The sequence below is a fragment of the Micromys minutus genome (genome assembly GCF_963924665.1).
Source record: "Micromys minutus genome assembly, chromosome: 14".
NCBI lineage: Eukaryota > Metazoa > Chordata > Mammalia > Rodentia > Muridae > Micromys > Micromys minutus.
This window is the reverse complement of record NC_137983.1, coordinates 40,507,673-40,532,317: the sequence shown is the minus strand read 5'-3', so window position 1 is coordinate 40,532,317 and position 24,645 is coordinate 40,507,673. Positions and strand designations below refer to the sequence as shown.

At 40.9% G+C, this 24,645-nt stretch overlaps 1 protein-coding gene across 6 annotated transcripts in view; it reads right to left on the bottom strand.

Moving 5' to 3' along the window:
- The window catches only part of UNC5D (unc-5 netrin receptor D), a gene marked incomplete at both ends in the record, with an annotated part of 506,783 nt that overhangs the window by 52,837 nt on the left and 429,301 nt on the right, over positions 1–24,645 (bottom strand). For 3 of the 6 annotated variants that reach the window (XM_080928793.1, XM_080928797.1, XM_080928795.1), the window contains 3 exons: positions 10,517–10,601; positions 14,540–14,917; positions 19,225–19,410. In XM_080928793.1, coding sequence (XP_080784919.1) covers positions 10,517–10,601; positions 14,540–14,917; positions 19,225–19,410 — 649 coding nt within the window. Of the gene's footprint in view, positions 1–10,516; positions 10,602–14,539; positions 14,918–19,224; positions 19,411–20,202; positions 20,218–24,645 lie in introns of all 6 variants that reach the window. The other 3 variants (XM_080928794.1, XM_080928796.1, XM_080928792.1) reach the window with 2 other exon arrangements.

Genomic DNA, 24,645 nt, shown 5'->3' with positions numbered 1-24,645 from the left:
GTCTTTCACATTACTCATACTTGTAGAACCCCTTAGCAAAAGGGAAGAACACGCCCGGGACCTAGGAGCAGCATGGGGAGCCACTATGTTATCGTTGAACCATTTTGTATGTTGGAACCCTCTGGTCCTGCCCCTTGTCCTACATTATGTCCCAGCTGTGGCTTCACTAACCACCAAGCTGTTGCTCCTTTTCAGGCTTTCAGAGCTGCAGCTGCCAGAAGCAATATTCCACTATCCAGAGAAGTATGCTGTGTCTGCATAAAATCTCATGGAGACCGGAGAGGGTCTGGTGGTTCACCTTAAAGACTATACCCAGGGAGCTAGAGGTGGATGATTCATGTCTTCCAAGCGCCGTGTGAATCAACTCAGCAGCACAGGGATAGTGTTTCTGAGGGCTGGTGTCTTCTCCTGGCATTTTTATTAGACTCTAACTATGTGAAGTGGAAAGGATGATATATATTAAATATCTTAATAGGACAGGTTGTTTCTACTTCCAGCATGGGTAATAAACGAGATGGCCATACAAATAAAAATAATTACGGGATGTGGTGCCTGATCACAATGTGCAATCAAACCCATGAACGGGTGACTTGCCCCTTATTGAAGTACAGTGTGCTTTCTCCTTCGCTCTATTAACGCCATTCAAAACCATTGTTGTCTTGTCAATGGCATCTTTAATTAAAGACTCCCCTGGACCACTCTAATCACTTCCCATTGTGAGCTCACTTGGGCTTCAAATGCACTTTGATTAAAATGACGGCAATTTGTATCGAGGTGTACTTGTAGGCTGAGGGGGTGTGAGGTGGAAAAGAAAGCAGGGCTTGGTTTGGGGTGGAAATCTTTTCTGAAAAAATAAAAAAAATAAAAAAAAGCAAACGTTAAATCAAAAATCGACGTATGAACTTTTCTTTTCTTTCTTTTTTTTTTTATTCTTCTTTTCATTACCTTTTTGTTCTGTATTTCAGTTTGGCATTATACTCCAACATAAATGACTTTGTCAAGAAATCATCTTGATTTTACTGGGGAAAAGAATATAATCTTCCACTAAAGGTGCATTAACCCTTCTAGACCATTAAGATACTATTTGATAAATTGCTCCTTTTATTACAGCACACGGCAAGGGAGCCTGAAAGAATGAATGTGGCTCCCAAAGGACAGCAGTTCCCTGCCCCGGCACAGGCAGAGTCCTGCTCTGTTGTTACTTAGGGATCACCTTTCCCCAGCAGTCCCTTAGCTTCCTTGTGGAGTTAATTAATGACAACTCTCTCAGAAGGGATAGGGACACGCCCTCAATTTGATGAACCCAGTGAAATTTTTCTACAGCTCACTTAAAGCAACACCATGAATTCCAACTTGGGGACTGAGCCCTGAGCAAAGAGGAACAAGGAAAGCTACACATTTCCATCTGTTACAAGCAAGCAAGGTGAGGCTGGGAGTGGGTGGGGATACGGAATCTTCAAGGTGCCCTGATCCTTGGGCTGCTAGGCTGGGCTGTCATCTTCAAGCCCAAGTGGCAGCCCACCAGGATTCTGCTCTTTGGGATCATACAGTAGACTCTTAATGCATAATCAACAGAAAGGAGAAGGGTTAGAAATGGCAGTAAACTCAAAGGTACTGGAAGAAGTTTGCTCGATTTTTATCAGACTCTTGAGGGTAGACCATTAATATTTTCACTGTAATTGAAGGACTTGCTTTTAAGCCCAGAATTATGATGCCATCATAGAAACAGTGAAAGCCACCAGAGGATATCTGTTGTTAGTGTAATTAAAAAAAAAAAAAAAAAAGGCCAGGGGACGGGGTGCTTTAGTCAGTAAAATTCTGTGCAAGCCTGAGGACTTGAGTTCAGATCTACAGCACCCATGTGAAGAACCGGATAGAATGGGACAAACCTGTAATCTCAAAGCTAAAGAAATAGACAGGTCGGTGCAAGGCAGCCAGTGCAGCAGATTTAATTAACTCCGGGTTCAGTGAGCAATGCTGTTTAGAAAAATATAAAACACAAAAAGAAAAACAACAAAAACCAAGGTGGTGAGAAAGATACTAGATATTGATGTCTGGCTGCCACATGCTGAGAGATATCTATGGATACACACACACACACACACACACACAGAGGAACATGTATACATATGAACTCTACAATACACATAAACCAGGACTGGGTCTACCTGAAATTACAGGCATGTAATTATGACGGCTACTGATGCTAAGAAAGAAGATCTAAGGTCGAAATGTGTAATATGTTTAAGGTCAGTGTCAATAACTAGTGAGATTTTATCTAAAAATGAAAAACAAAAGGAGGACTTGAGGTATATCTCAGTGGTTAGAGCACCTTGCTAGCATGCTCTAGGTTCTAGCTTTGAACACCGTCACACAATAATAAATGAATTAATGAATAAGTAAGTGGTGTGATCTTTATCCAAATCTCAGAACCGCTAACAACATGTAGATTTTCAGGTCTAGAGAAAAAGAACGATTTGCTCAAGGTTCTTCTGGCTCTTGATGAGGCTAACTGGAGCCCATGGAGTCTGAATTTCTCTGCTCCCCTCCGCCGGCCATCCCATCCCACTTCCGGGTTCGCTTTGCTTTTCACGCATTGTCAATGCCTACGGCGGCAATAGAAACTTGACATGTGCTGCACGCTATCAGGGGCTCCAAGAAAGGCAGGTAGACACTTACCTAGAAAGGCAGGATATCTCACCTTGAAGGAAGTGGGAAAGCAGAGGCTGTGCCCCATAGCTTCACCTCATACTTGTAAGTCAGAATATTGCCATCCCTCTGGCCTGAGGATGAACCAATATTTCCTTTACTCAGTTCCCCGTCTATCCTGCCCACTCGCCGATTATGTTGTTTATGCTAGGCATTTACTTCTACTCTCTGTCCTTTATGGATGTGCTCTCTCTCTCTCTCTCTCTCTCTCTCTCTCTCTCTCTCTCTCTCTCTCTCTCTCTCTCTCTCTCTCTCTCATTTTCTGTCTTTTTCTTTTTTTTTTTATACGTTGGAGAGCTATATTTACTCCCTGGAAAGAAATCCAAAGTTGTTCCTAGAGCAACTGTTACAGGCAACTCTCAAGTGACCTTCAGCTGGCAAATCTCTCTCTGCTAATTAATCATCAGGTCCCAAGCCAGGATTCTAGGCAGTATCTTCAACCCTTTCATCTCCTTACACACACAGACACACACACAGACACACACACAGACACACACTTTTCTCCCTAGTCTCTTTGAACCCCTTCCCCTTGATTCCAGTGCGGAATTCAGTGAATGGATCTAAAATGTTCATTAGATACAAGCACACTCAGTTGTAGAGTGTCGATAATTTATCATCCAAACTGGCACCGTTTGGAGGGAGAAAACAAGGACTCTAGCAATCATCCCATAAGGAGGGCACTTTTATGATGCAGGCTTGCACTTTGGTGGTGGGGATGAGGCAGTTGTACGTAAATAATGCCTCTGAAAGTGACCCTTGCCAGGTCTCCCAATCTGAAGCCTCATCAATCCTTACCATCAGATCAGTTTTATCCTTCCTCCCTTACTCCCTTGAGGAGCAGGCAGCATTGGAGGTAGGACTCACGCTTATGCCTCCTTGCTCATCCCTCTTCCTTTAGGACTTTGTTCTGCTTGGTTTCCTTATTCCAATGCATGACAATAATGCCTACCTCTGTAAATCTATACATCTGTACATCTGTACATCTGTACTTCTGTACATAGGCTGTGAGCAGCCTGATGGTCAGTTTTCATTGTCAACTTGATTGGATTAAGAAACACCTAGGGGATTAGCGAGGATGTTCCTGTGGGCATGTTTGTGAGGAGGATTACTTGGACAACTGGACAATGAATGTGTCCACACATGAGGCCTCTGATGTTTCCTCCACACAGGAAGATGAACGCTGTCAGCTTCCCTAAGGTTTTCTATAACTTAGCCCTGAGCTGTTCCTTAGGAAGGAAGCAGAGAGCACACACCATTATACTTAATCATCAAGGCAAGGTAATGATGGCTTTCTTAGCTGAGTTAGCATGATTATAAAGATAACAATTATCAATGGGCTCATTATAGGTGAGCTATGATCCTAAAAGTTTTCAGTGACAGTGGACAGTAGGTGTGTGTGACCCAATTGCCAGCAGCTGCATGTAAGTATCAGAAGTCCCATATCGTCACCAGTGGCAGTAGCTCTTTTTTGAAAACTGTACCCTCATCCTCACACTACAGTGGCCTGGAAAAGCTGTGGCCAACATCTCAGAGTTAGGGTTCATCTCATTTGTGGGAGTATGGGACCTGGAAGTTGTGGTGGTGTTTTTTGTTTTGTTTTGTTTTGTTTCTTTTTTTTTCAAATAGACATAAGCGAAAATTATCTGGAAACAGGAATCTCAATTAAGAAAATGTCTTCATTAACTTGCCTGTAGGCAAGACTTAATTGATGATTGATGTGGGAGGGCCTGGACATAAGGCAGGCATTGCAATTTTCTGGGAAGGTGGTCTTAGATGGTATAAGAAAAACAAGCAGCAGAAGCCATCGAGAGTAAGCCAGTAAGGAGCATCCCACCACTGTCTCTGCCTCACTTCCTGCCCTGCTCCCTGCCCCTTCTTCTCTTAATGATGGATAGTTGAAAGATAAAATGAAACTTGCTTTTGGTTATAGTCTTTGTCATAGCAACAGAGAACAAAATAGGGATGCCACCATGCCCAATATTCCAAAAAGGTTTTCATTTGGATCCTGGGAACATGGAACTGGTAAAGAAACTTGTATGTAATAAGAACAGCTACCAGTGCCAAGTCCCTATAAATGGCTCTAGTTTTATAGTTAGTTCTCATTGGGTCTTTGAAGAGACCAAGAAAAAACATTTTTTTGAGATTAGATTTCTGTAGAGTTTGAAAGGTAAGTAGTGTTAGATCAGCCTGGGAGTCACTTCTTTCTTGTCACCACCACCACCATCATTATCATCATCCTGACCAGCCACTTGGTATCAGCATCAATGCCAAGGTTCAAGATTTTCTTTTGTTCTGAGAAGATGAGTGTACCGGCTGGTTTTTGTGTCAACTTGACACAGGTTGGAGTTATCATAGAGAAAGGAGCCTCAGTTGAGAAAATGCCTCCATGAGATCCAGCTGTAAGGAATTTTCTCAACTAGTGATCAAGGGAGGAGGGCTCAGCCAACTGTGGGTGGTGCCATCCCTGGGCTGGTAGACCTGGTTTCTATGAAACCAACCTGAGCAAGCCAGGGCAAGCAAGCCAGTAAGTGACATCCCTCAATGGCTTCTGCATCAGCTCCTGCTTCCTGACCTGCTTGAGTTCCAGTTCTGACATTTTTTTGGTGATGAACAGCAATGTGGAAGTGTAAGCTAAATAAAACCTTTCCTCTCCAGTTTGTTTCTTGGGTCATGAGGTTTGTGCAGGAATAGAAACCCTGACAAAGACAAAGAGGCCATAGAATGATGTATGGTTTAGTAATGTGTTAGTATTCCTTTAGTGGGAAGTTCTTCTTTGAGAAGAGCTTCAAATATTTGTTTAACAATAATCTTTCTTTACTACAGACATATTGTGTCTATTTCTCTTAAAGGCCAGCTAATCTCTCTTTTAATCTCATTGATAAAAGTTGAATAGATTCATTCTTTTTTCTTACCATTCCATAAGTATGGTCATCCCAAACAAGGCTAAAAACATTTTTTAGTATATGCTCTGTTAAGCATGATCTTGGAGGTGGTCTATGCATGTATTTATAAATGTGTGCACACATATGTGCATGTATGTGTGTGTATATGTGTGTATATAGGTGTGTGCATGTTTGTAGCTACTGTGAAATCTGGCCCATGTAAATCTACTGACAGAATGGCAGAGTTCATCTTGGGGAAGAAAGTCCATCTTCCTTTCTCAGACTCCCAGAGCTCCTTCTGGTGTCACAGCATTTGACATCACTCCATACTCTGCTATTAAAACCAGCAGCCACAATCCATGCATTTTTAAAAAAGGTGTCTCATCCGACCTAGATTTCTACCTCTCCATTTTTTTACACATTAGACTACATCATTTGATCCAAACAAAACAACCTAGTAAGCAAAATGGTTAAAATATCCCATTTCCGCCAAGCCCAAATGCCAAAGTCCTCGTCCCTTTGTAAAGCTGTCAGCAAGATCACTTATATTTCTGATGTTGGTCTAGGCATTTGGCCTTGGATATCCACATGACAGTGTAATTGGAAAAAGAAATGAATGTTTGCCTTTGGTTTCATTTTATTGCTTCTCAGAAGAAAGCTCCCCATAATAATTTTCTGGTCCAGTTCTCTATTCTCCAGTCACTGGTGGGGCAGGCTGCAGAGAGCTGGGGTGAGGAGGAGTGGCCCAATGTGACATGCAGTGTTCTTACTCTAGGATGGCTGGAAAGGACTATAACATGGAATTCTTTTATTTGAAGATCTAAATTTAAGTTTTAGGAAATGATTATAACTTGGTTAATCTTTGACAGATCTTTTATGGATAAAGTCACCTACCCACCAATGATATCTGAAAAAATGTGAAACAAAACCAAACAAAACAAAAATCTAGACTCAGATATACTGGGTGTAAATTTAGAAGCTAAGGTGAGCTTTGTTGAGACACACTGCCAGAGTTACAATGGGTACAGAGCCAGTACCTCAGGAGTCTGTGGGTCAGGTGTTATACAGCTTGCATCCAGTAATCAGCAAATCTCCTCAAAGGTGCCAATATTGCTACCATTCGTCTTCTGGAGACCACTCTAGTTCCTGTTCCTGAGGATATTCTATCCTTTGTTTTGTGAATGGGACAGTTTATGATGCTCTTCCCCCAATCTATAGCAAGACATCAACACAGTTGTGTGGAAGTGATTTAAAGTAATGTTCTAATACCACTGACTTTATCCAGGGAAGAACCTCTAGAACTAGTCAGTTTTTAAGACTTGCCCTCACACACATATCCCTGTATGTACAGTCATAAGAAAATTTCCCCAGAGAGAAAGATACCACTAAGACCCTCTTTTCATCCTTTAAGACTGTATGATATCTCCCAAAAGTAGCTCCGCTTTCCTGCTTTCTTGTCTTGAAGTGTGCCCTTATAATGCATTGAGGACCTACCTTCATTATTTCTATGGCTCTTTTTACTGCAGTGATACAGATACATACTGAGTGATCCTATCATGGAAACCCCAAATGAGAAATGATGCAACCCTATAACTTTTTGAGGGTTGTTATGGCTTGAATGAGAATGATCTGTGTAGATGTATGTCTTTCACTACTTGTACTGTAGTTGATGGAACTGTTGGGGACGAGTTAGGAAGTTTGACTATGTTGGAGATGGTGGACCACCTAGAAGTGGCAGAAGTGCAGGCTTTAGGGCTTCAAGAACCTTCTGCTGTCTCCAGTGTTCTTCCCTTGGCTTGCAATTTATATGTAAGCTCCTGTTTGTCGCTGTAGCCACCTGCTACCTCTGACACCATAAACCCACACATATGTGCACATATATGTACCAATATACATATGTCACACACACACACAAACACATACACACACACACACACACACACACACACACACACACACACACACATCAAACCATCAATGTAGAGCTCTGTGAGATTCTTTACATAGAAGAGATGTTTTTGTCTTTAGATCTCACTATACATGCTATAGAAATCAAGCAGAAAGCTTAGATTAATCAAATCAGAATTCTCCTCAACCAGTCCCCTGCTTCACTGGAGATGATACTTAAAGAGGGGTAGTAGAAATGCATGGTTAGGCGGAAGGCATGGTAGACAGGAATCTAAATAGAGCAGAAAGATATTTGTAAGATCCGGCTATATTCTTGGTAGGGAAGTGGAATCAACAAATCCAATTCTCACACCCCCAAAACAAAAGAGATGGGATGAAATGAAACGGGGAAGCCCATTCTCACTGTGTGCTGGATTTAGAGTCAACTTTATGCAGACAGATGGATGGCGTAAAATGAAAATGGGTTTTCAAGTGGCATGACAGGGGAAGACAGTACAATGGCCCTTTTCTGATTAGTCAGAAGATTAAAAGCCAAAGAACACTGATCCAAAGCAGCTTCTTGGCTTAGACAGAAAAATTTATTCCAGCTTAGCAAATAAAAAAGGGAACAGAAAGGCATTTGCTATTTACAGCATTTTGCAAATTGTTCGGTGTCACTCAAAGGGGACAAAGAATTTCTGAAGAGGTAGAATTGCCTGCAGCCTAGGGTGACCATCCTATGGGAACACAGGACTCATCAGCAGGTTGCCACAAATTGGAAGGGAACACAGAGAGCAGGGGCTTCTTACCATCTGCTGTTCAATAGGCAGGAAAATACATGGCTCACAGATGCCAACCCTTAGAGAAATGGGTTCTGTCTGTATACACCTCCCTAGATAGCAGTAAGAAGCACATACTCTAGATATGGCTAGGCAGTCCAGTCCATTACCGTGGGATTTAAAATGGAAAGGTGGTCCAAGGAGTGACTTCATTAGGCCAACCTGTCTTTCAAGGTTATTAGACTCTAAGTTCATGGACAGTGTTCTTTTTTATCTTAAAATTGCAGGGTTCCCTATGTAGTCATCCCTTTCCAATACTTTTTGAGCATTTTAAGTCTTCGTATACTTGATGCCTGTTGGTACATTTCTTCTTCTGACCTGTTATGAAGGGGCAGCTTCCAGAAAAAGATGGGGATGGAGGTGAGCTGTAAATTAAGTGCCCTGGAAAAATGGGAAGTAGCCCTGGGCAGGGTATGGTATAATGAGATAGAAGGCATGGGGGATGGGTTTGAGGGGAAAAAGCTGAATACAGGCTCAGAAGATCAATTACAGTGACCAGAGATACAGTGATGGAGAAGATGCTGAAGTCAGAGTTGGCAGGAGGCCATGACTCAGGCAATATTGGCTGGTTCTAAGTTATTCAGTAACCACTCTGTATCCTCTTTCCACATCTGTAGACAATCAACCTCAGATCAAAATTAGTCTGACTGTACTAAACACGGACAGAGTTTTACCCTCAGAACACTAGAGTATCAGAAATTATCAGTAATCTAGAGGAGATTTAAAGCATGTTTCAGAGTGTGCATAGGTTAAATGCACATATTGTGCCATTTTATATAAGTGATGTAGATATCTTGGGGTTTTAGTGTTCTGGTAGGGTCCTGGAAGCAATCCTCTGTTGATGCTGAGGGATGATTGCACTTGACTTTTGCAAGATTATGAGTTTAATGTCATACTGGTAACAGACAGGATCTTCAATCTCCAACAGGTATCCTTTGAAAAAAATCTGAGGATATAAGAGAGGTACCATTCATCCAAGAAGTCAATGTTACATTTGAGTAACCCTAGATGGAGCAGAAACTCTTCTGAGCTCTCTGTTCCTTGAGATACAGCTCATTGGTTCAGCACTTGCATACACTTCTTGGGTTCCTGGAATCAATGTCTAGAATCACAGGTAAAAACAACCTTAAACTCTGAGTCTGTTTCCATCATCTGCCATCAAGGGTTACTTAAGACATTAGCACCTTTATGGTGATGTAGGAAAAGTGCCTATCACTACACAACTAAGGATGCTCTTCAAGTACCTATCATAGTGCACCTACATGTAAATCCTCTGAGAGCCTTTTCCATTACCAGCTAGCATAAAATTGTCTTGGATTCTTCTAAAGTCTCATAGACTAGTTAGTCAAAATTCCTATGTACCCACAAATCCCTCTCTATAGATCACTATCAAAATCTGTTTCAACCATCTGTTTTACAGGCACCTTCTTTCATGTGTTCTGTACACAACAAAAACAACAACCAGAAAAGATCTATTTTAAAATAACCAAGATATTATGGTTAAAAATGCCAGAGGTATGGTATCCAGTTTCTAAGACAAATAGCTGTATAATGAGGAGCTAGCTTTATTCAGTATGGAGGAAGGCAAGGTTTCTACAAATATATAGTTGTACTGAGAAAAATCACCAACTACTTTCATTAAAAAGAGTCTGTGACAAAAGTATATGCATTGGCTCATGTAATTGAATTTAAGGCTGCTGAAATCTGTTAGACCCCAAAGCTAAAAAAGACCACGTATTTTACACTTTGGAAAAAATTATCTGAGAAACTGGCTGCTAGCCTGTAGGCAAAGGGTCTTCTGCTGAACCTGAAGAGCCCTGACTTCCCCATTTGGGATGGCTTCTTAGACAAAGGGCTTTGCTCTAAACAGCACCTGCAAACATAATTTAATTTTTTTCTGAAGGGGAGACAATTCGGGCAGTTTAAGCATAGTCCCTGTTTTGGGAGACTTTAGAAGAATCCAAGATGCATAGCACAAGCATGCATCTGACTACCAGTTTGTTCACTGTCTCCCACTTGGTGCTTCCTGTTTAGATGCCAATAACCCTAAGATGTAATTTAGGTCTGTATTCTCTTTATAGACACTGCCTCATCTACAGACCAACTTGTCTCCTCTGAGCAATAAATTCAGATTTTTTTTGCACAAGTCCCAGTGGATCTTCAAAGCACCATTAATAATCAGTCTTCTCTGATTCTTACCTGGGTTCACCTTGGTTGATTGACATATAAATCTCCCAAGAATTTTCCTCTGGGATGGCACCATGTGGTATGAGTAGACTCACCCCTAAGACAGAGAGAGCCAAGAGGTCATTTGCAGATATCCTGATTATTTTGGAACATGCTATTTGGGCACATTTTAGATGCCTACGCAAAGGAGTTCCCCCTGCCAATTTATTAATATCAGCTGCCTCTGAGTTTACTCTGTGGATGTTCTGTAAGGTGAGAATTTGCTGATACAAATCTGACTGATAATAAAAGAAAGAAAAGACAAAAAAAAAAAAAAAAAAAAAAAAAAAAAACAAACAAACAAAAAAACCCTACCACCCTTGAAGAATTCTAAAAACTTTTGGGGAGAACTTGCTCTGTATCAGATCAAAAATGATTGCAGTTAATGCTCAGTTTTATCTGAAATCTTGTCACCATCCTAAGGTCAGAACCTAGCAAATATATTCCCAAACTTAAGACTATCAGCCCATCAATAAACTTTCTCCAAAATTTAAAATATAGTTATGTATCTTTCTCTAATTTCTGAAAAAAGTGTCCAGGCTGATGTGTAAACTAAGAATTTCCTTGAACCTGGGATAAAACTGGCTTACAGGCGACATCTAGAAGCGAGTTAGGAAAGGTGCTCTATGAATTGCTACATCTTTTAAGAAATAGGAAAAGAATGTGTCAGACAAATTCTGAAATACGCTAGGTCACTCTGTAATTGGTATGACTTTAACTTTGCAAACAGCAGCTGGGAAAGGTTGAGAAAGTGACAGTGATTTAACCATACCCATGTCTTTGTTATTGTGAAGCCACAACACTGCATCTGAAATGTCCCCAATTCCTATTTACAGCTATGAAGAAAACACTTTCCTCTGGACAAAGAAAAAAAAAAAAAAAAAGCTGGGAGTTTCTTTAACATGACTTCTGTTTATAAAAAGGAATAACTAGTGAAATAGTAAGAGCATCACACAAAATAAAACCTCTAGGCTCCCTCTTATGTTTTGAATAATGCAGTTTTCACCATTTTTTCCCTTTGTTAGAGATAATTGCAGAGAATGCTTGCAGGTTGCTGCTGAAAAGCTTTCTTGTTCTTCTCTATCTATGTTAGTAGCTACAAAGTCAAGGAATTAAAGACTTATTGTGGACCAGGTTGTCTGTGATTCACATTTACCTCATTATTCGGTAACATGTTCGTAATCATCGACATCTTTCACTAGAACCAAGGACTGGAACACATTAAAAATCTGTCCACAGCTCTTCAGAAAGGAGAGGTGTTTACATTCTACCTCTTCACATCAATAGTATGATGACTGAAATTGACACACTTGGGGACCTCCAATCATATGCCCATTCCATTTCCTATTCTTCCTTAATGGAAACTGTATCCTTTCCTAATATTGAACACAGATGCTAATGGGATATTCAGGGTTCTTATGTTGCCTTAAACCTGGTCATTCAGTCTTGTCTTAGTTTGGCACTTATTACTTTGCTGATTCGTCTTCATTATTTCTATGCCATGATGACAAAGAAACATGAAGACTTATCAGTGGAAGCTCAGTATGTATTTAGGCAACATTAATGACACTTAATGTTGGCACAGTGCCAGACAAAAAGTAAAACATATTGTAAATATAAATATATAAGAAGAATTCAAAATCCTTAGTGTAAAATCAGGCTCTGAGTTATGCTGTCTTGTGGGGCTGTTGGGCCTATCCTCTCCCATTTCTTTCAGGTGAGCTTAATTCTCTATGTTTAGATTGAAACACTATACAAGATTTTCCTAATTCAACCTGAATCAATTCTTTAAGTGGAACTTACAGTTTTTCACCCTCCCTCAATCATGATTTAGATTAGCTTTCAAATATACTTCCTACTCAAACATGCATTGCACATAGAAGCTGTAGAGAGTTAATCACAGGGCCAAGGGTAGAAGCACAGTGGACATTAGCGTGTTGGTGGCAAGTTGCTGATTATCAGAAACAAAAACTTAGTGGGAAGGTTTATGCCTCTGGTCCCTTAAAGAACTCTCCATTTGCAGCATGTCATTCATCACTGTTTTTTGATATAAAAGAAAATGCAGCTCCCCAACTCCACCTGCTCCTCTGACAGCTTTTTAAAATTTGATATGACAATAAAACCACCTGTCAGAGTTTCTACTTTCATATTTTGCATAATAAATGAGTTCCAGAGTGCACCGCCTGGCAATTCAAAATGGATGGCATTAGAGCAATCTAATTTCTGTGGCATGCTTTCTGGACACTTCAGCTCCCCAGGGCATAGTTTGCATTTATGCCCTGCAAATACCAAGGAGCATTCAATTCCCCACACTACTTTTTCCTAAAACTTGTTTGCAATGTGCAGTTTCAATCTTGTCCAGTGGTTCTTGTCAGGAGACTTGAACACATCCCATTCATGGTGGAACTGGGTGGGGATCACTGACATGCTATCAGGGTTGTAGTTTTTAGAATGGATGCTTCTCAAGAAAGATGTAAGACAAAAATATTTCTCATTCATCCAGATTTTCATTTCTGTGTTTTCCTTGATGAAAATTAAGCAAATATGGGCAATGAATAGCTTGGTCTTGGGACTTGCTCAATGTATATAAACACAGACATATGAACCCTGTACACAAACTCACTAATACCTGAGGATAGGAACATGCCTGAGGAGTTTTGAAAACAGCATGCTAACTAGCTTCATATGAGTCAGCTTTCACATCCTACCTTTTGGTAGGACAAGGGTTGAATGTTCTATTTTTACATTTTTACAAATTCATGTGATAAATATGGCTAGCTTATTTCTAAAATAAGTGTCCTATTGGTCAGTTATTCTCTAGAGGCACACGTTAGAATGACATCATATAATAACATTCATTTGGGACACTCAAATGTATCAGAAACAAGAATCCTAGCATGCATCCTGGCAAGGTAGATTGGGGAACGTCATTATTCTGAGGCTATTTTCCAGTAGTAAAATATATTTTGAAACTGTGTTAGAAGACACAACTCATTTGGGATAGAATGAGGCAAAAATTATCAGTTTTAAGTCTAAGCCATCAGATAGGTAAGGTAGTTGCACTCATAGTCTGAGACCAATGCTGTCGCTGATTCCATTTTATCAGATAAAATCCTGGTCATCTCCACTCATCTAGCACTGGCTTGAGACTCAATTTCACTCCAAGAACATGGCTATGTCTGACCATCCTGACTCTGCGTTTTCATTCTCCATGTACTGTTCGACTCACCTACCTCCCATGGTTTAGGACTACAAGAAGAAATCAATCTAATTTCCCTCTCTTCCAGCCTCAGGCAGCCTGAAGATCAAGCATCACCTAGGATGACATCTTTAGAGAAATCTATGCCAGGGATCTGAAATATCCACTACAAATATCCAAAGAAATCCTCTTTCTTAAAACCCAAAAAGGGAAACACGTACTTAGAAATGAGTTGTGCTTTTGGCATAGTTCTAGAACTCATGTTTCAACTTTTAAAGAACAACAAAGCAATGATTCATCATCATTGCTTGCCAAGAACCATGGTAATGATAATTTAAAAATAGTCAAAGTCATTGTCAAGGGTGCCTGGCATGGGGGGTGCTCATAGACAAGAGACTGATAAATGTGACTGTCCATGCATTAAACTATTAGTCAGTGTAAACATGTGCTTTGGTTAAACATGGTACTTGTCAGTTGTAGAAGGGAACTGTGTTCCTTTCCTTTCTTACCATGACCTAGATAACATATCCCAATGGGTCTCAAACATAGGAGCCTACCCAGTCCATCTGATGGGTGTGGTGCCAAAAGATGACTATCAACAGCATCAGACACTGTGTCCTGTCTTGCAGGCAGGCAGAGAGAAGGCTTTGTCCTATTTTAGCTTCACTTCTGGACCCTGTGCAGAGTGCAGCCCCAGCCTTTGCTGTTCAATCCCAAATGAATCTAATTATTGCATACTTATAACAAAAAGTATTACACAAGCAAGGAAAATATGCAAACATACACTTACCACCCACCTGTATTTGGCATTACTAAGCGCCCCCCTAAATGGCCAAAGACACCAGTTGTCCTCAGTTCTGTCCTTGTGGGCAGCGATGACAGATTTTGGATGTACGGCGTTTTGTTTCTGGGATGTACTGTACTAAATCCACGGTTGTTTCCATGAGGAAAAGTCCCAGAGTGATTCTTGCCATGGTACTCGGCTCTCTCAGACACTCCCAGGGAAACCATGAATGAGCTCTGGACTTTGACTTTGATGTCAGATAGAGGGTTGAAGAGTGAGGACTCTGTCATGAGCTCCTTGTCCAGAGGATCCTGCAGACAGATGGGCCCACTGTATGTCCGGCTCACAGTCAGGTCTGGCTGCATGGCAGGATTCAGGAGTAGAGAATTTCCTGGTAAGAAAAACAAGGTCTGTCACTCAGACACTAAAGACATCCCCATCACTCTTTGTGCGGTCCCCTCTATTAAGGGGAGAATACCCTACATAGGCTTTGAATGTTCTGATTGGTATCAGAGCTTCTCCTACTAACGTGGATAGTACCATGTCAGTGCCTGAAAATGGCGACCTCTGACCTTCCAGGTCATTTTCTGACTGCTATGCCCCCATCGGCCTCACATCCGAAGCTCTTTACGTGCCTCCTTTTCAAGACACTGGATTAGAGCAACTACTTCCCTTAGGTAGTTTGTACAATTATTTTAACTGGCAAAGAACAGGTAAAAAATAAAAACTAAAAAAAAAAAGGATAAAGGAAATCAGAAAGATGTTTTGCAATCCAGTTTGGAGCAAAATAACATCTGTTCCTTTTAAATAGCAAGAGATGCCACAGTGTAGTGACTCTCCCTGCTGCTTACAAGAGCCCACAAAGGAGGTGGAAAAGTCCTCATAGAATTCTGAGCAGCTCCCAGAGCTGGAGGAGCAAATGGTTTCGGGACTTTATAAATCACTCTAAGTGTGAGGGGCCAATGTCCTTGAACATCACATATGTCACTCTGTGAGGGAAAGAGAGTGGCTTGGATTGTATGTGGGGGGGAGGGGACATCTCAGAAAGGTACCTTTTTCACTTCAAGCAAATGAACAAAACAATCTTCATAAAACACAGGAGAATTTGGATCAGTGTTCTAGTGATCTGCTGGGCTTGGCATTTTTTTTTCCAAGCCAGATATTAAACAGACTGTGATATTTTTCATGATGAAGTAATCCCATTTATTAGTAAATAACAGAATAACCCTCAGTCCCCAGACTCCCACCCATATCAGTTTGTCAATACAACAGCTCACGTAGAAACCCAAATTATATTCAGCAATATCCCTTTGGGACCTGAACAAAAAAAGAGAACAGGTTTCAAATATGGTATTTTTGGACATGTTTCAATTCTAGGTTGTATTGGTCTCTATTGTTTTTTAATTTTCCTAATTTGTAACAGTGCTATGAACAGATCTATCGCCTTGGATTTTTCCCAGCCCTTTTCAGGATGCTAAGAGCTAAGAAACACAGAGAAAAGAAACAAAAACAGATAATGCAGCTCCAATGGGCCTTCAATGGTGTTCCTTTTCCATCTTGGGGCTGTTGTGCTAGGATTCAGCTACCATACAACAGTGTTTTGTAACAGGACCACGCTGAGCTCATCAGACTATGACCTTGCTCTTGTCTGTGGTCTTCCCAAGGAAGAAAGTGGGACTGAAGAACATGGCACAGTGGAATACAGTTTGAAACAGCAGTTTCCATGGAGACTTCAAAAACTCATATTGCCAACCCTCCTGGCTATTTGAGCACAAGCCCCTACCCTTTTCAGCTTAATTTTTGGCCTCTTTTGAAAGACTTGCCTAGCTTATGGGGAAAATTATTTCTGATACTTAGCACAGACATGAAAAGCACCTGGACACAGAAGGCTAAGGATTTGGCACAGTGATAGACGCTTGCCTAGGATATGTGAAGTCCTGAGCCCTATTACTAGAAACACACACACACACACACACACACACTCACTCACAAATGCATGCATGCAAACACATGTATGTGTATGCCTATGGGTGGGGAGAGAGAGACAGAGGGACAGAGAAACAGAAAACACAGTGGAAAGTAGAAATAAACACCAGACACAGAAACATAGGAGGGAGAGAGAGAGAGAGAGAGAGAGAGAGAGAGAGAGAGAGAGAGAGAGAGAGAGAGAGAGAGAGAGAGAAGGGGAGTTGGGGGAGAACACATAGGGAAAATATATAATACATTGGAGGGGAGAGAGGAGAGGAGAAGGAAGGGAAGAAGAAGGTGGAGAGAAGGAGAAGGAAGAGGGAGTAAAGGAGGGGGAGAAAGAGGGGAAGGGGGAGGGACAGAAGGAGAAAGGGGAGGGAGAGGGAAAAGGAGAGGAGAGGGAGAGGTTGAAGGAGAGGAGCGGAGCAGTAGAGGGACAGAGAAAAACACAGGGAAAGCACAGACATACATACATACACATGCACAAATCTTGAGATGAAAATGTTGACAGCCAACCTGACAGAAGCCTGATTAGGGTCAGTTAAATGTTTTATTTTGTTATTTCTATCTTCTCCTTAAAAATCCATTTTCCTCATTTAACTTGAGCATTGTATGCCTTCTGTATGCCCAACTTTTTGTCTTCCTTCCATTTCTCCTCTCTATCTTTTTATCTATTGAACCCAAGGGCTTTACACAATGCAGCACAAGTAGTCTACCACACCCATGATACTTCCTACAGTTAGTTTTAATTTAATGGTCAAATTGGCTCTATGTTGAATTACCTGGCAATAGAGTTTCAATAAGAGATTATCAAGATCAGATTGGCCTATGGGCATGTCTGTGGGTATCTGTGGGGAACTGTCCTGGTTATGTTAACTGATATGGGAAGAACCTGCTTTCTAAAGCAACAATCTTCCTTGGGTAGTGAACTATGTACAAGAAGAAAAAGAAAGCTGAGAACAAGTAAAAGCATTCTTCTTTCTTCTTCTTCTTCCTCTTCCTCTTCCTCCTCCTCCTTCTTCTACTTTTTCTGATATAGACTGTGAATGCGTATGACTAGCTGCTTCAAATTCTGACCTTGACTTTCTAACAATGATGGTTTATCATCTGCAGTTGTAAACCAAATAAGCCATCTTTCCCCTAACTTTCTTTTTTGAGGGGGGTATTTAGTTACAAGTTTATTACAGAAAGAAAACTAGGGCAACATTCTACTTAACATTCTTGCTGTTCCCCTTCCTGGGGTACTGGACATGTTGTTAATCAAGATATGACCTTGAAGACAGCAGAGGTCAAAGTCACAGTCTATAAAAATGAGATTATTTGTCAATGAATGTTGGGTCATTACCAAAAGAGTTTTGTCTTTTATCCTGAGATTTATGAGATTCTTAGCCAAAAATAAAAAGAATAGACAGGCGATCTGATAAGATGATTCTTTCAGAGATTCACAATATACTGATGTTCTGAGGCACTCCTCCATGAGGAGATTGGCCAATCTCTATAAATAACTGCCAACCAAACTTATTCAGGCCAGGCAACTGCCCCCTCTCCTATCCATTGCCTGCTGCTCCACAGAGCAGGCTGCTGTCCCGTGGTTAGTGGACATGTGAGCATCTAGAGGTATATTGAGAGAATGAGTTCTTCCCAAATGCCAAGGGCTTCCCCAGGTTATTCTCAGCAAGTTCATTTTCACAAGAACACCACGAGGAGGATGTTAGCATTCCCATTTTATAAGTGTGAAACGATGACTTGGAATAACTGTTTTTGCTTCATAGCGGTTTTATACTCTAATGTAACCAACTTCGAAGCAAGTGAACTCATACACCACAGTGGCTTAACACCAAGGTACCCAAAAATGAAAGCCAAGGGGAGAAGCCTATCTCTTCTAGTCATGTCTCAGTTGCTTGTTCTAGTAGGTTTGGGCTTCTACTTTCAGAAACCTGTCTACCCAATAAATGCTGATCACAGAAACTGTCCAGCCCTTACAGTAAGCGATATCTGATAGAAGTAAAGAGGGAAATTATGAATAATGAGGGCAAAGGTATAAAAGTTCATCCTTTAAAGAGAGACAGTTTCTTTTTGCCTAAAATTAATACCAAATGTGTTTCATCCCCACCTTGTATTCAGGAATAGGTTTGCTTCATAATAGAGGATTAAATAACTGTTCTGAAAAGAACATTTCTGTGTCTTGACATGAAAAATGTTTCTTCCCTGTCAACAAAAGATTGGTCAGACTTGGCAATGGCTGAAAGTAATTTTGTCCCCATCTAACTGATTTCTCAGAGATCTTCTAAACCCTTCTTTATTTATTTGAAATTAAAGGAATTTTAAAAAACCAGTGTAATAAAGGTTACAGGTAGTTGTGCTCTAGGGCTGTGTCCTCAGATTTTATTACTCAGTATTTTAGTTAATGAAATTCAACACATAAACTAAGACTATGTTTCTTCAAAGATGAAGTTGGATAATTTGTGAGGCAGTGAGTCACTGAGTGCTCTGTATCAAACACTGAACTATTTCACTGAATGTTGCCAATAATGATTTGAGGCCCATATATCCTCACAGTTGCTGGGAACCTAGAAGATCAAATTTGGTGTGTTGATGAATGGAAACAATTTGGTAGCGGCTCCCAGGACCAAGAGCTACCTTCACATAGTGTCAGGAACATGGAGGACAACTGTGTGAGTGCAGCCAGTGGTCCTGAGGATGACGTGTTGGGGGACCTATGCCGCTGACCTTGACGAACTGTTTTGAAGTTGAAGGTCTGGAAGCCACCTGTCAATGCAGAAGAGTCAATGACGTCCACTCCGTAGTCACTATGGCTCCGTCTGTAGAGAGTGATACCAATGACCAGGACAGCAACGGCCACAACAGCTGCACCCAAGCCCGAATACAAAGCAATGTCGCTGGCATTCTCTATGCCTGAAAGACACAAGAGAAGTCCTGAGTGGCTAAAATGGGCACATGGCATAGAACCACCCCAGGACATAACATGGTGTTCTGTTAGAGTCTGGCTGGAGTCTACTGATCTGAAGGAAAAAAACAAAAAACCAAAAAAACAAAAACAAACAAACAAAAAAAAAAAACCACTCAGAAAACTAGCTACACATTAGACTCCTATTTACACTGTAGTCATGTTTCTAATCTTCCTTGTATAAATCGGAGCCAGGCTAGTCTAATACAACTTCATTAAGGTAACTTATCACATAATAGACTTGCAGATGATCAATTTTGCAAAGAACATAACATTTTTTTCTAGTAAGAAAAAAAAAAGCTCCTTAACTTACTTGAAGAAGGCATAGTTACCTGAAGAGCATTTTTATATTTGATTTTTTTATTTGAGGGCAAACAGACTCACACAAACAACAAAGAAAAGGGTGGGTTCTTTGCTCATGTGGGGCCTGGGGCACATGCATATACACAGAGCTTTATAGGGTAGAACATTCACATGGTCTGTGAGTTAAAAGAGAAAAGACCAGGGTTTACAAATATGTCAACTTTGATATGAATATTCAGAGTCAGAGCACAGTAATAATGTTTCTTTAGCATATGCAATCATCATGAGAGCAATGTTTATATGAAATATGAATATCTTGGTTGTCAAGGGCTCTTGTGTCCATGGTAAATGTTTCCTGGTACCAATGCAATACTAGACTCTAACAGTTTATTGTGAGGGGGCTGTTCTCTCAGGGGCACATGCTGTTTCTCCCATACCTCTCCTACTCCATCCTATTGAATGCATGGGCAAAGCAAAAATAAAAGCGTTAGTTTAATTTTAGGATGTGGTTGTCTCCCCACCCCCAGGATATGCTGCAACTGAATCCCCAGTCTCTTTCAAATATGTATCAGGTATGGTTCATCCCAGAAGCAGATTGATAATGGCTATGAAAATTCAACCTAGGGGAATTATCTGAAAGAAACATAACCTAAAAGAGGTGTCATCTCAAAGAGTATGGGAAAAGGTGGCAAAAATGAACTACATAATTAATTTTCCAACAGATTCTATGGTAAGTACATGTAATGGGTCCATAATTATTCTGACACCCAGTGTTGGGCTGAAAGGATAAAAGAAACACGTCATATATTTGCCTTGTAATTGCATAACACTGACTATGCATTTCCCACACCCTAAAACTGTATTTATCAATTGTGGGTAAAGCTAGCCACACAAGTATAGAGTGAATTAGCTTTCAACAGAGGTAGTGGGCCATAAAATAAGGTGTCACCAAATTAAATCGTGAATGCGAAGATTAAGCAGAACCAAAATAGCAACAGTGGGGTAAACACATAAAAACATCAGGGAAGGAGGGGAGCTATCAGGAGTCAGAGCTGAAAGGTCAAAAGTTCCATAGACACATTTAATTAGCAGAGCATCATCAAGATGTGCCATGCAGTCTTAGAGCTCAGTTCTAACTCTAGTAGAGTCCAGTGTGGGCTGGCAGACCTTCTGTTCTCAACACCCAGACAGTGAGCACAACGAACCAGATCTCCAGTGCAGATTTTTCATTCCTGCCTGTCTTCCAGAGAAACGGGGTGTTCACCAACCTGCTTATGTGCTCCCATCCCTGTGTTTCCTTGGAGGGAAGAAGTCATACTCAGGGCAGAAAACACACTGAGCACAGCAGACACATCACACCAGGACACCAGCCACGGTGAGCAGGCATTGCATTGAAACTAGTTAGCTCTCTCTCCTTCATTGGGAATTGCTGAGCGATGGTACCACTATTGAAAAGGTGCTTCTGGGGAGGGGGTTGGACACACCTTCTTAGAAAAGGTAGGGAAGCAGCCTAGCTATGCACTGACTGCAGCTTCTGCCTCTGCTGAGATTGCAAAGCAGAGGCAAAGACATTCTTAGAGCCCCAAGCACAAAGGAGGGGGGCAAAGGAGAATGAGGTATGGTAGGGTGGGGAAGGAGGGATTGAGGTAGGATTACCAGGGCAAAAATGCCTTAACTCAAAAAGGAAATCGCTAGGCATTAGCACAGTGAGACAAACCAGAAGGTCAAGAGGAAGCTGCCCTCCCTTCCCACATTCCCATTGTGGTCCTTGATGCACAAGTAGCCAGAGTAGTCATCATGATTCTAGAGCCTTTCCCTTTGGATCAATGCTGGGTAGTGCTCACCATATTTCCTCTCCCAGGAAAATGTGCTCAACCCTTTGACTTAAGTAATAAGAACAAAATAGAAAATTAAAAATATTTTAAATGAGTAGAGGTAACAGAGAGATGGCTTAATGCTAAAAAAAAATCCTGCAGAGGACCCAAGTGCTTGTTTTCAGCACTGGTATAGGACAGCTCACAACTGCCTGTAAATCCACCTCTGGCACACCTGATACCCACTTCTGGCCTCTGTATGTTCCTGCACTCTCACATACACAAACCACCACAAAGACATACATGTAAACATAACATAAAATATAATAAATTCTTAAAAATATTGACTAGAGGGTCTTTGGCTAGGGTGGAGATGGAAGGCAGCTAGACTTGTAGTTGATCACTGGCCCCTATAAAATTTACTCTGTTCTCTGGGAAAGCCAATAACTACTGGGAAGGGAATTCCTATAGAAAGAGGGACAAAGTGGTATGTATTTCACAAGAAAAACCTAGGAGTCGTAAAGTACAGGATGTACTGATTCCATCCTGTTAGGGACAACTTTGTCATGCATTTGCATCAAGTTAAAACTTCTTCAATTGTTGTCTAAAATCAGCCCCACCCAGAGGCTTTGAGTAGTTGTATGTATTTCAGGCTCAGCTTTAATATTACATACAACTACTCAGCACCATTTACCAGATCTCAAGAGGTTTATCCCAACAGCCATGCCCAAGGCTAAATTCTGTTAAAGTTGAACTTTCTTACTTCCTTCTTCCTCTTCACTGCTGCCTTATCTTCCTTATCTACTTGTTTGTGCTAAATATTATTTACTACCCCACTACTACCTGTTTTCCCAAATTTCCAAGAGTATAAAATGGCTTTCCCTATAGATTTCTGGCTAGCTAATAGCAATTTTCTTTTTGTATTCAGAACTGGGCTCATAAGGACCAAAGGTTTAGTTCCATGTTCTCTATGCTGGCTTCCTAGAAGATGTATCAGGTTTTGTGTTTGTGTGTGTGTCTGTGTTACAGCTACACACGCAACAATATACAGTCAATGGGACACTCATGCAAAGGGAATTGGCTTGATTAGGGGGTAAGTGACCATTCCTTTGAGGGGCTCTCCAAGAATACATGATCGCATAGCATAGCAAGTCATTTTCCAGGACCTGTAGCTGCCTCCACTTCTACTCCTGTGCCTTTGATCCTGGCCTGTCACTGTATTGTCATCCCACATTCAACTGTACTTCACTGCCTTGTCAGGTTGATGCTGTTAACAGAAGACTCTGCACAGTGGTCAGTGTAATATCTAGGCAACCACCAGTAGCTGTTCATCTTTATCCATCTGCCAAGTGCCAGCTTAAGGCCCCACTCTCTGGGGTCTGGGGTGACTCTGTCCTGGGTGGTGCTGTCAACTTTGCCTACCTATGAGCTTTAGAACTTCTAGGGCTTGTAGTTCTCAAAATGCATTTTCATCCGTACTTTTTTTAAAATTGATAATTATTTAAATGAGATTTGGGATATTCTTCCTATAGAAGCAGTCTTGTCTCTATACTTTCTCATGGTACCTTGTTAGTCATTGTGCAAAACTATTTATTTTTTATTGCTTTACTTGCCTGGTCTCAAACTGAAGAAGCAAAGTGTTAAATAAACTAAAGGGGTTTTTTTGGGGGGTGATTTTTAAGTCTCTGCTTCAAGAATGTTTTTTTTTTTTTTCCTTTCCACTTGTACAGATGTGCTTATAACTATCAATCTCCTCACAGATGCAGAACTGCTGGTTTGTTGGCTCAAAGGGATTCTGAACAAAGGCACTGGCGTGAACAGGGCACCTCTGCCTTTGTGGGCACAGGATGCCTCCATACCTTTGTATTTCATAAGCAGGGCTTCGCATTCCACCGTATTCCTGTTGTCTTCCCTGTTCTCTTCATCCCTATCTTCCTTTCACTAAGTCACAAAGCTTTGGGCAGAGCATGGAAAGCACCAGCATATTCGAGAACAAAAGAAGTTATGTATAATCTACATCTACAGACAAAGCAACAAAATGCAACCAGAACTCCCGACTGAGAAGCCTCTCATTTCCAGATTCCAAAGAAAGCATGAAGGAATGTATGCATGCAGTGAAAAGCACCCACAGAGGCATGTCCAAAGGTAAACGGGAGAGTGGGAAACAGGGCCTTGGGAAGGAAAGGGTAGCATTTGGTCCAGGTGATAGGATGTGTAAGTGGTTATTCCAAGAAGAGTCGAGGCCCACAATAGCCACTCAACCACTGTCCATTTAGGAGGAAACTTTTATTTATTTATTTTTTGTCATATTGAAATATGGTAGGAAGGGATAGAAAGGAAAGATGTGACCTCTTATTAAAGCAACCTGTTTTCTGGTTGAATATTTAAATGACCTTTCCTACAATTAGGGTTGTTAAAAGTAAAATCTATATTTGAGGTAGATCGTAAAATCTCTTTCCAGGAAGTCTGTAAAAAACAGGAAGGACTTTGTGGTCTGCAATTATGTTAGGTCAGGTTTTGTTTGTTTGCTTTTTCTTAAGTCAGGGTTGGCTGGAAATGACTAAGTGACCTTTCAAAGCCCCTTCATATTAACGAATTTGATAGCTTTATGAATGACAGTCCTCTAGGCATTTGTAGTAACCAATATCCCTGATTGCTCAATCCATGGCTGTTTAATTCATCTGCCCCATGTTTCCCAGACTCCAATGTGAAAGGCATATTAGCTCTTCTTGCTGATGAAGCTTCATCTCAATTCACATGTCACAAATTGAATATGCCTCATATTTAATGCATATCAGACTAGAACTGATCCTCAGGACCCAAGCTGTAAAGAGTTAATATACGGGCCTGGTGAATACCTTTCTAACCACAATATTCTGCTTCATCTCTTAGTGGGTATCCTAGAATGACCACTATTTCCAGTGGCAAAAATAAAGTAAACACACTTGAATGCTAGTGAATGAGGCAGTGAACTGTTAAGGAATCTACATTTAAAGAAAAAAAATATTCAGAAGGGGAAATGAGGGAGAAGGAAACAAATGGAAGACACAGAAGCTAACTGATGAG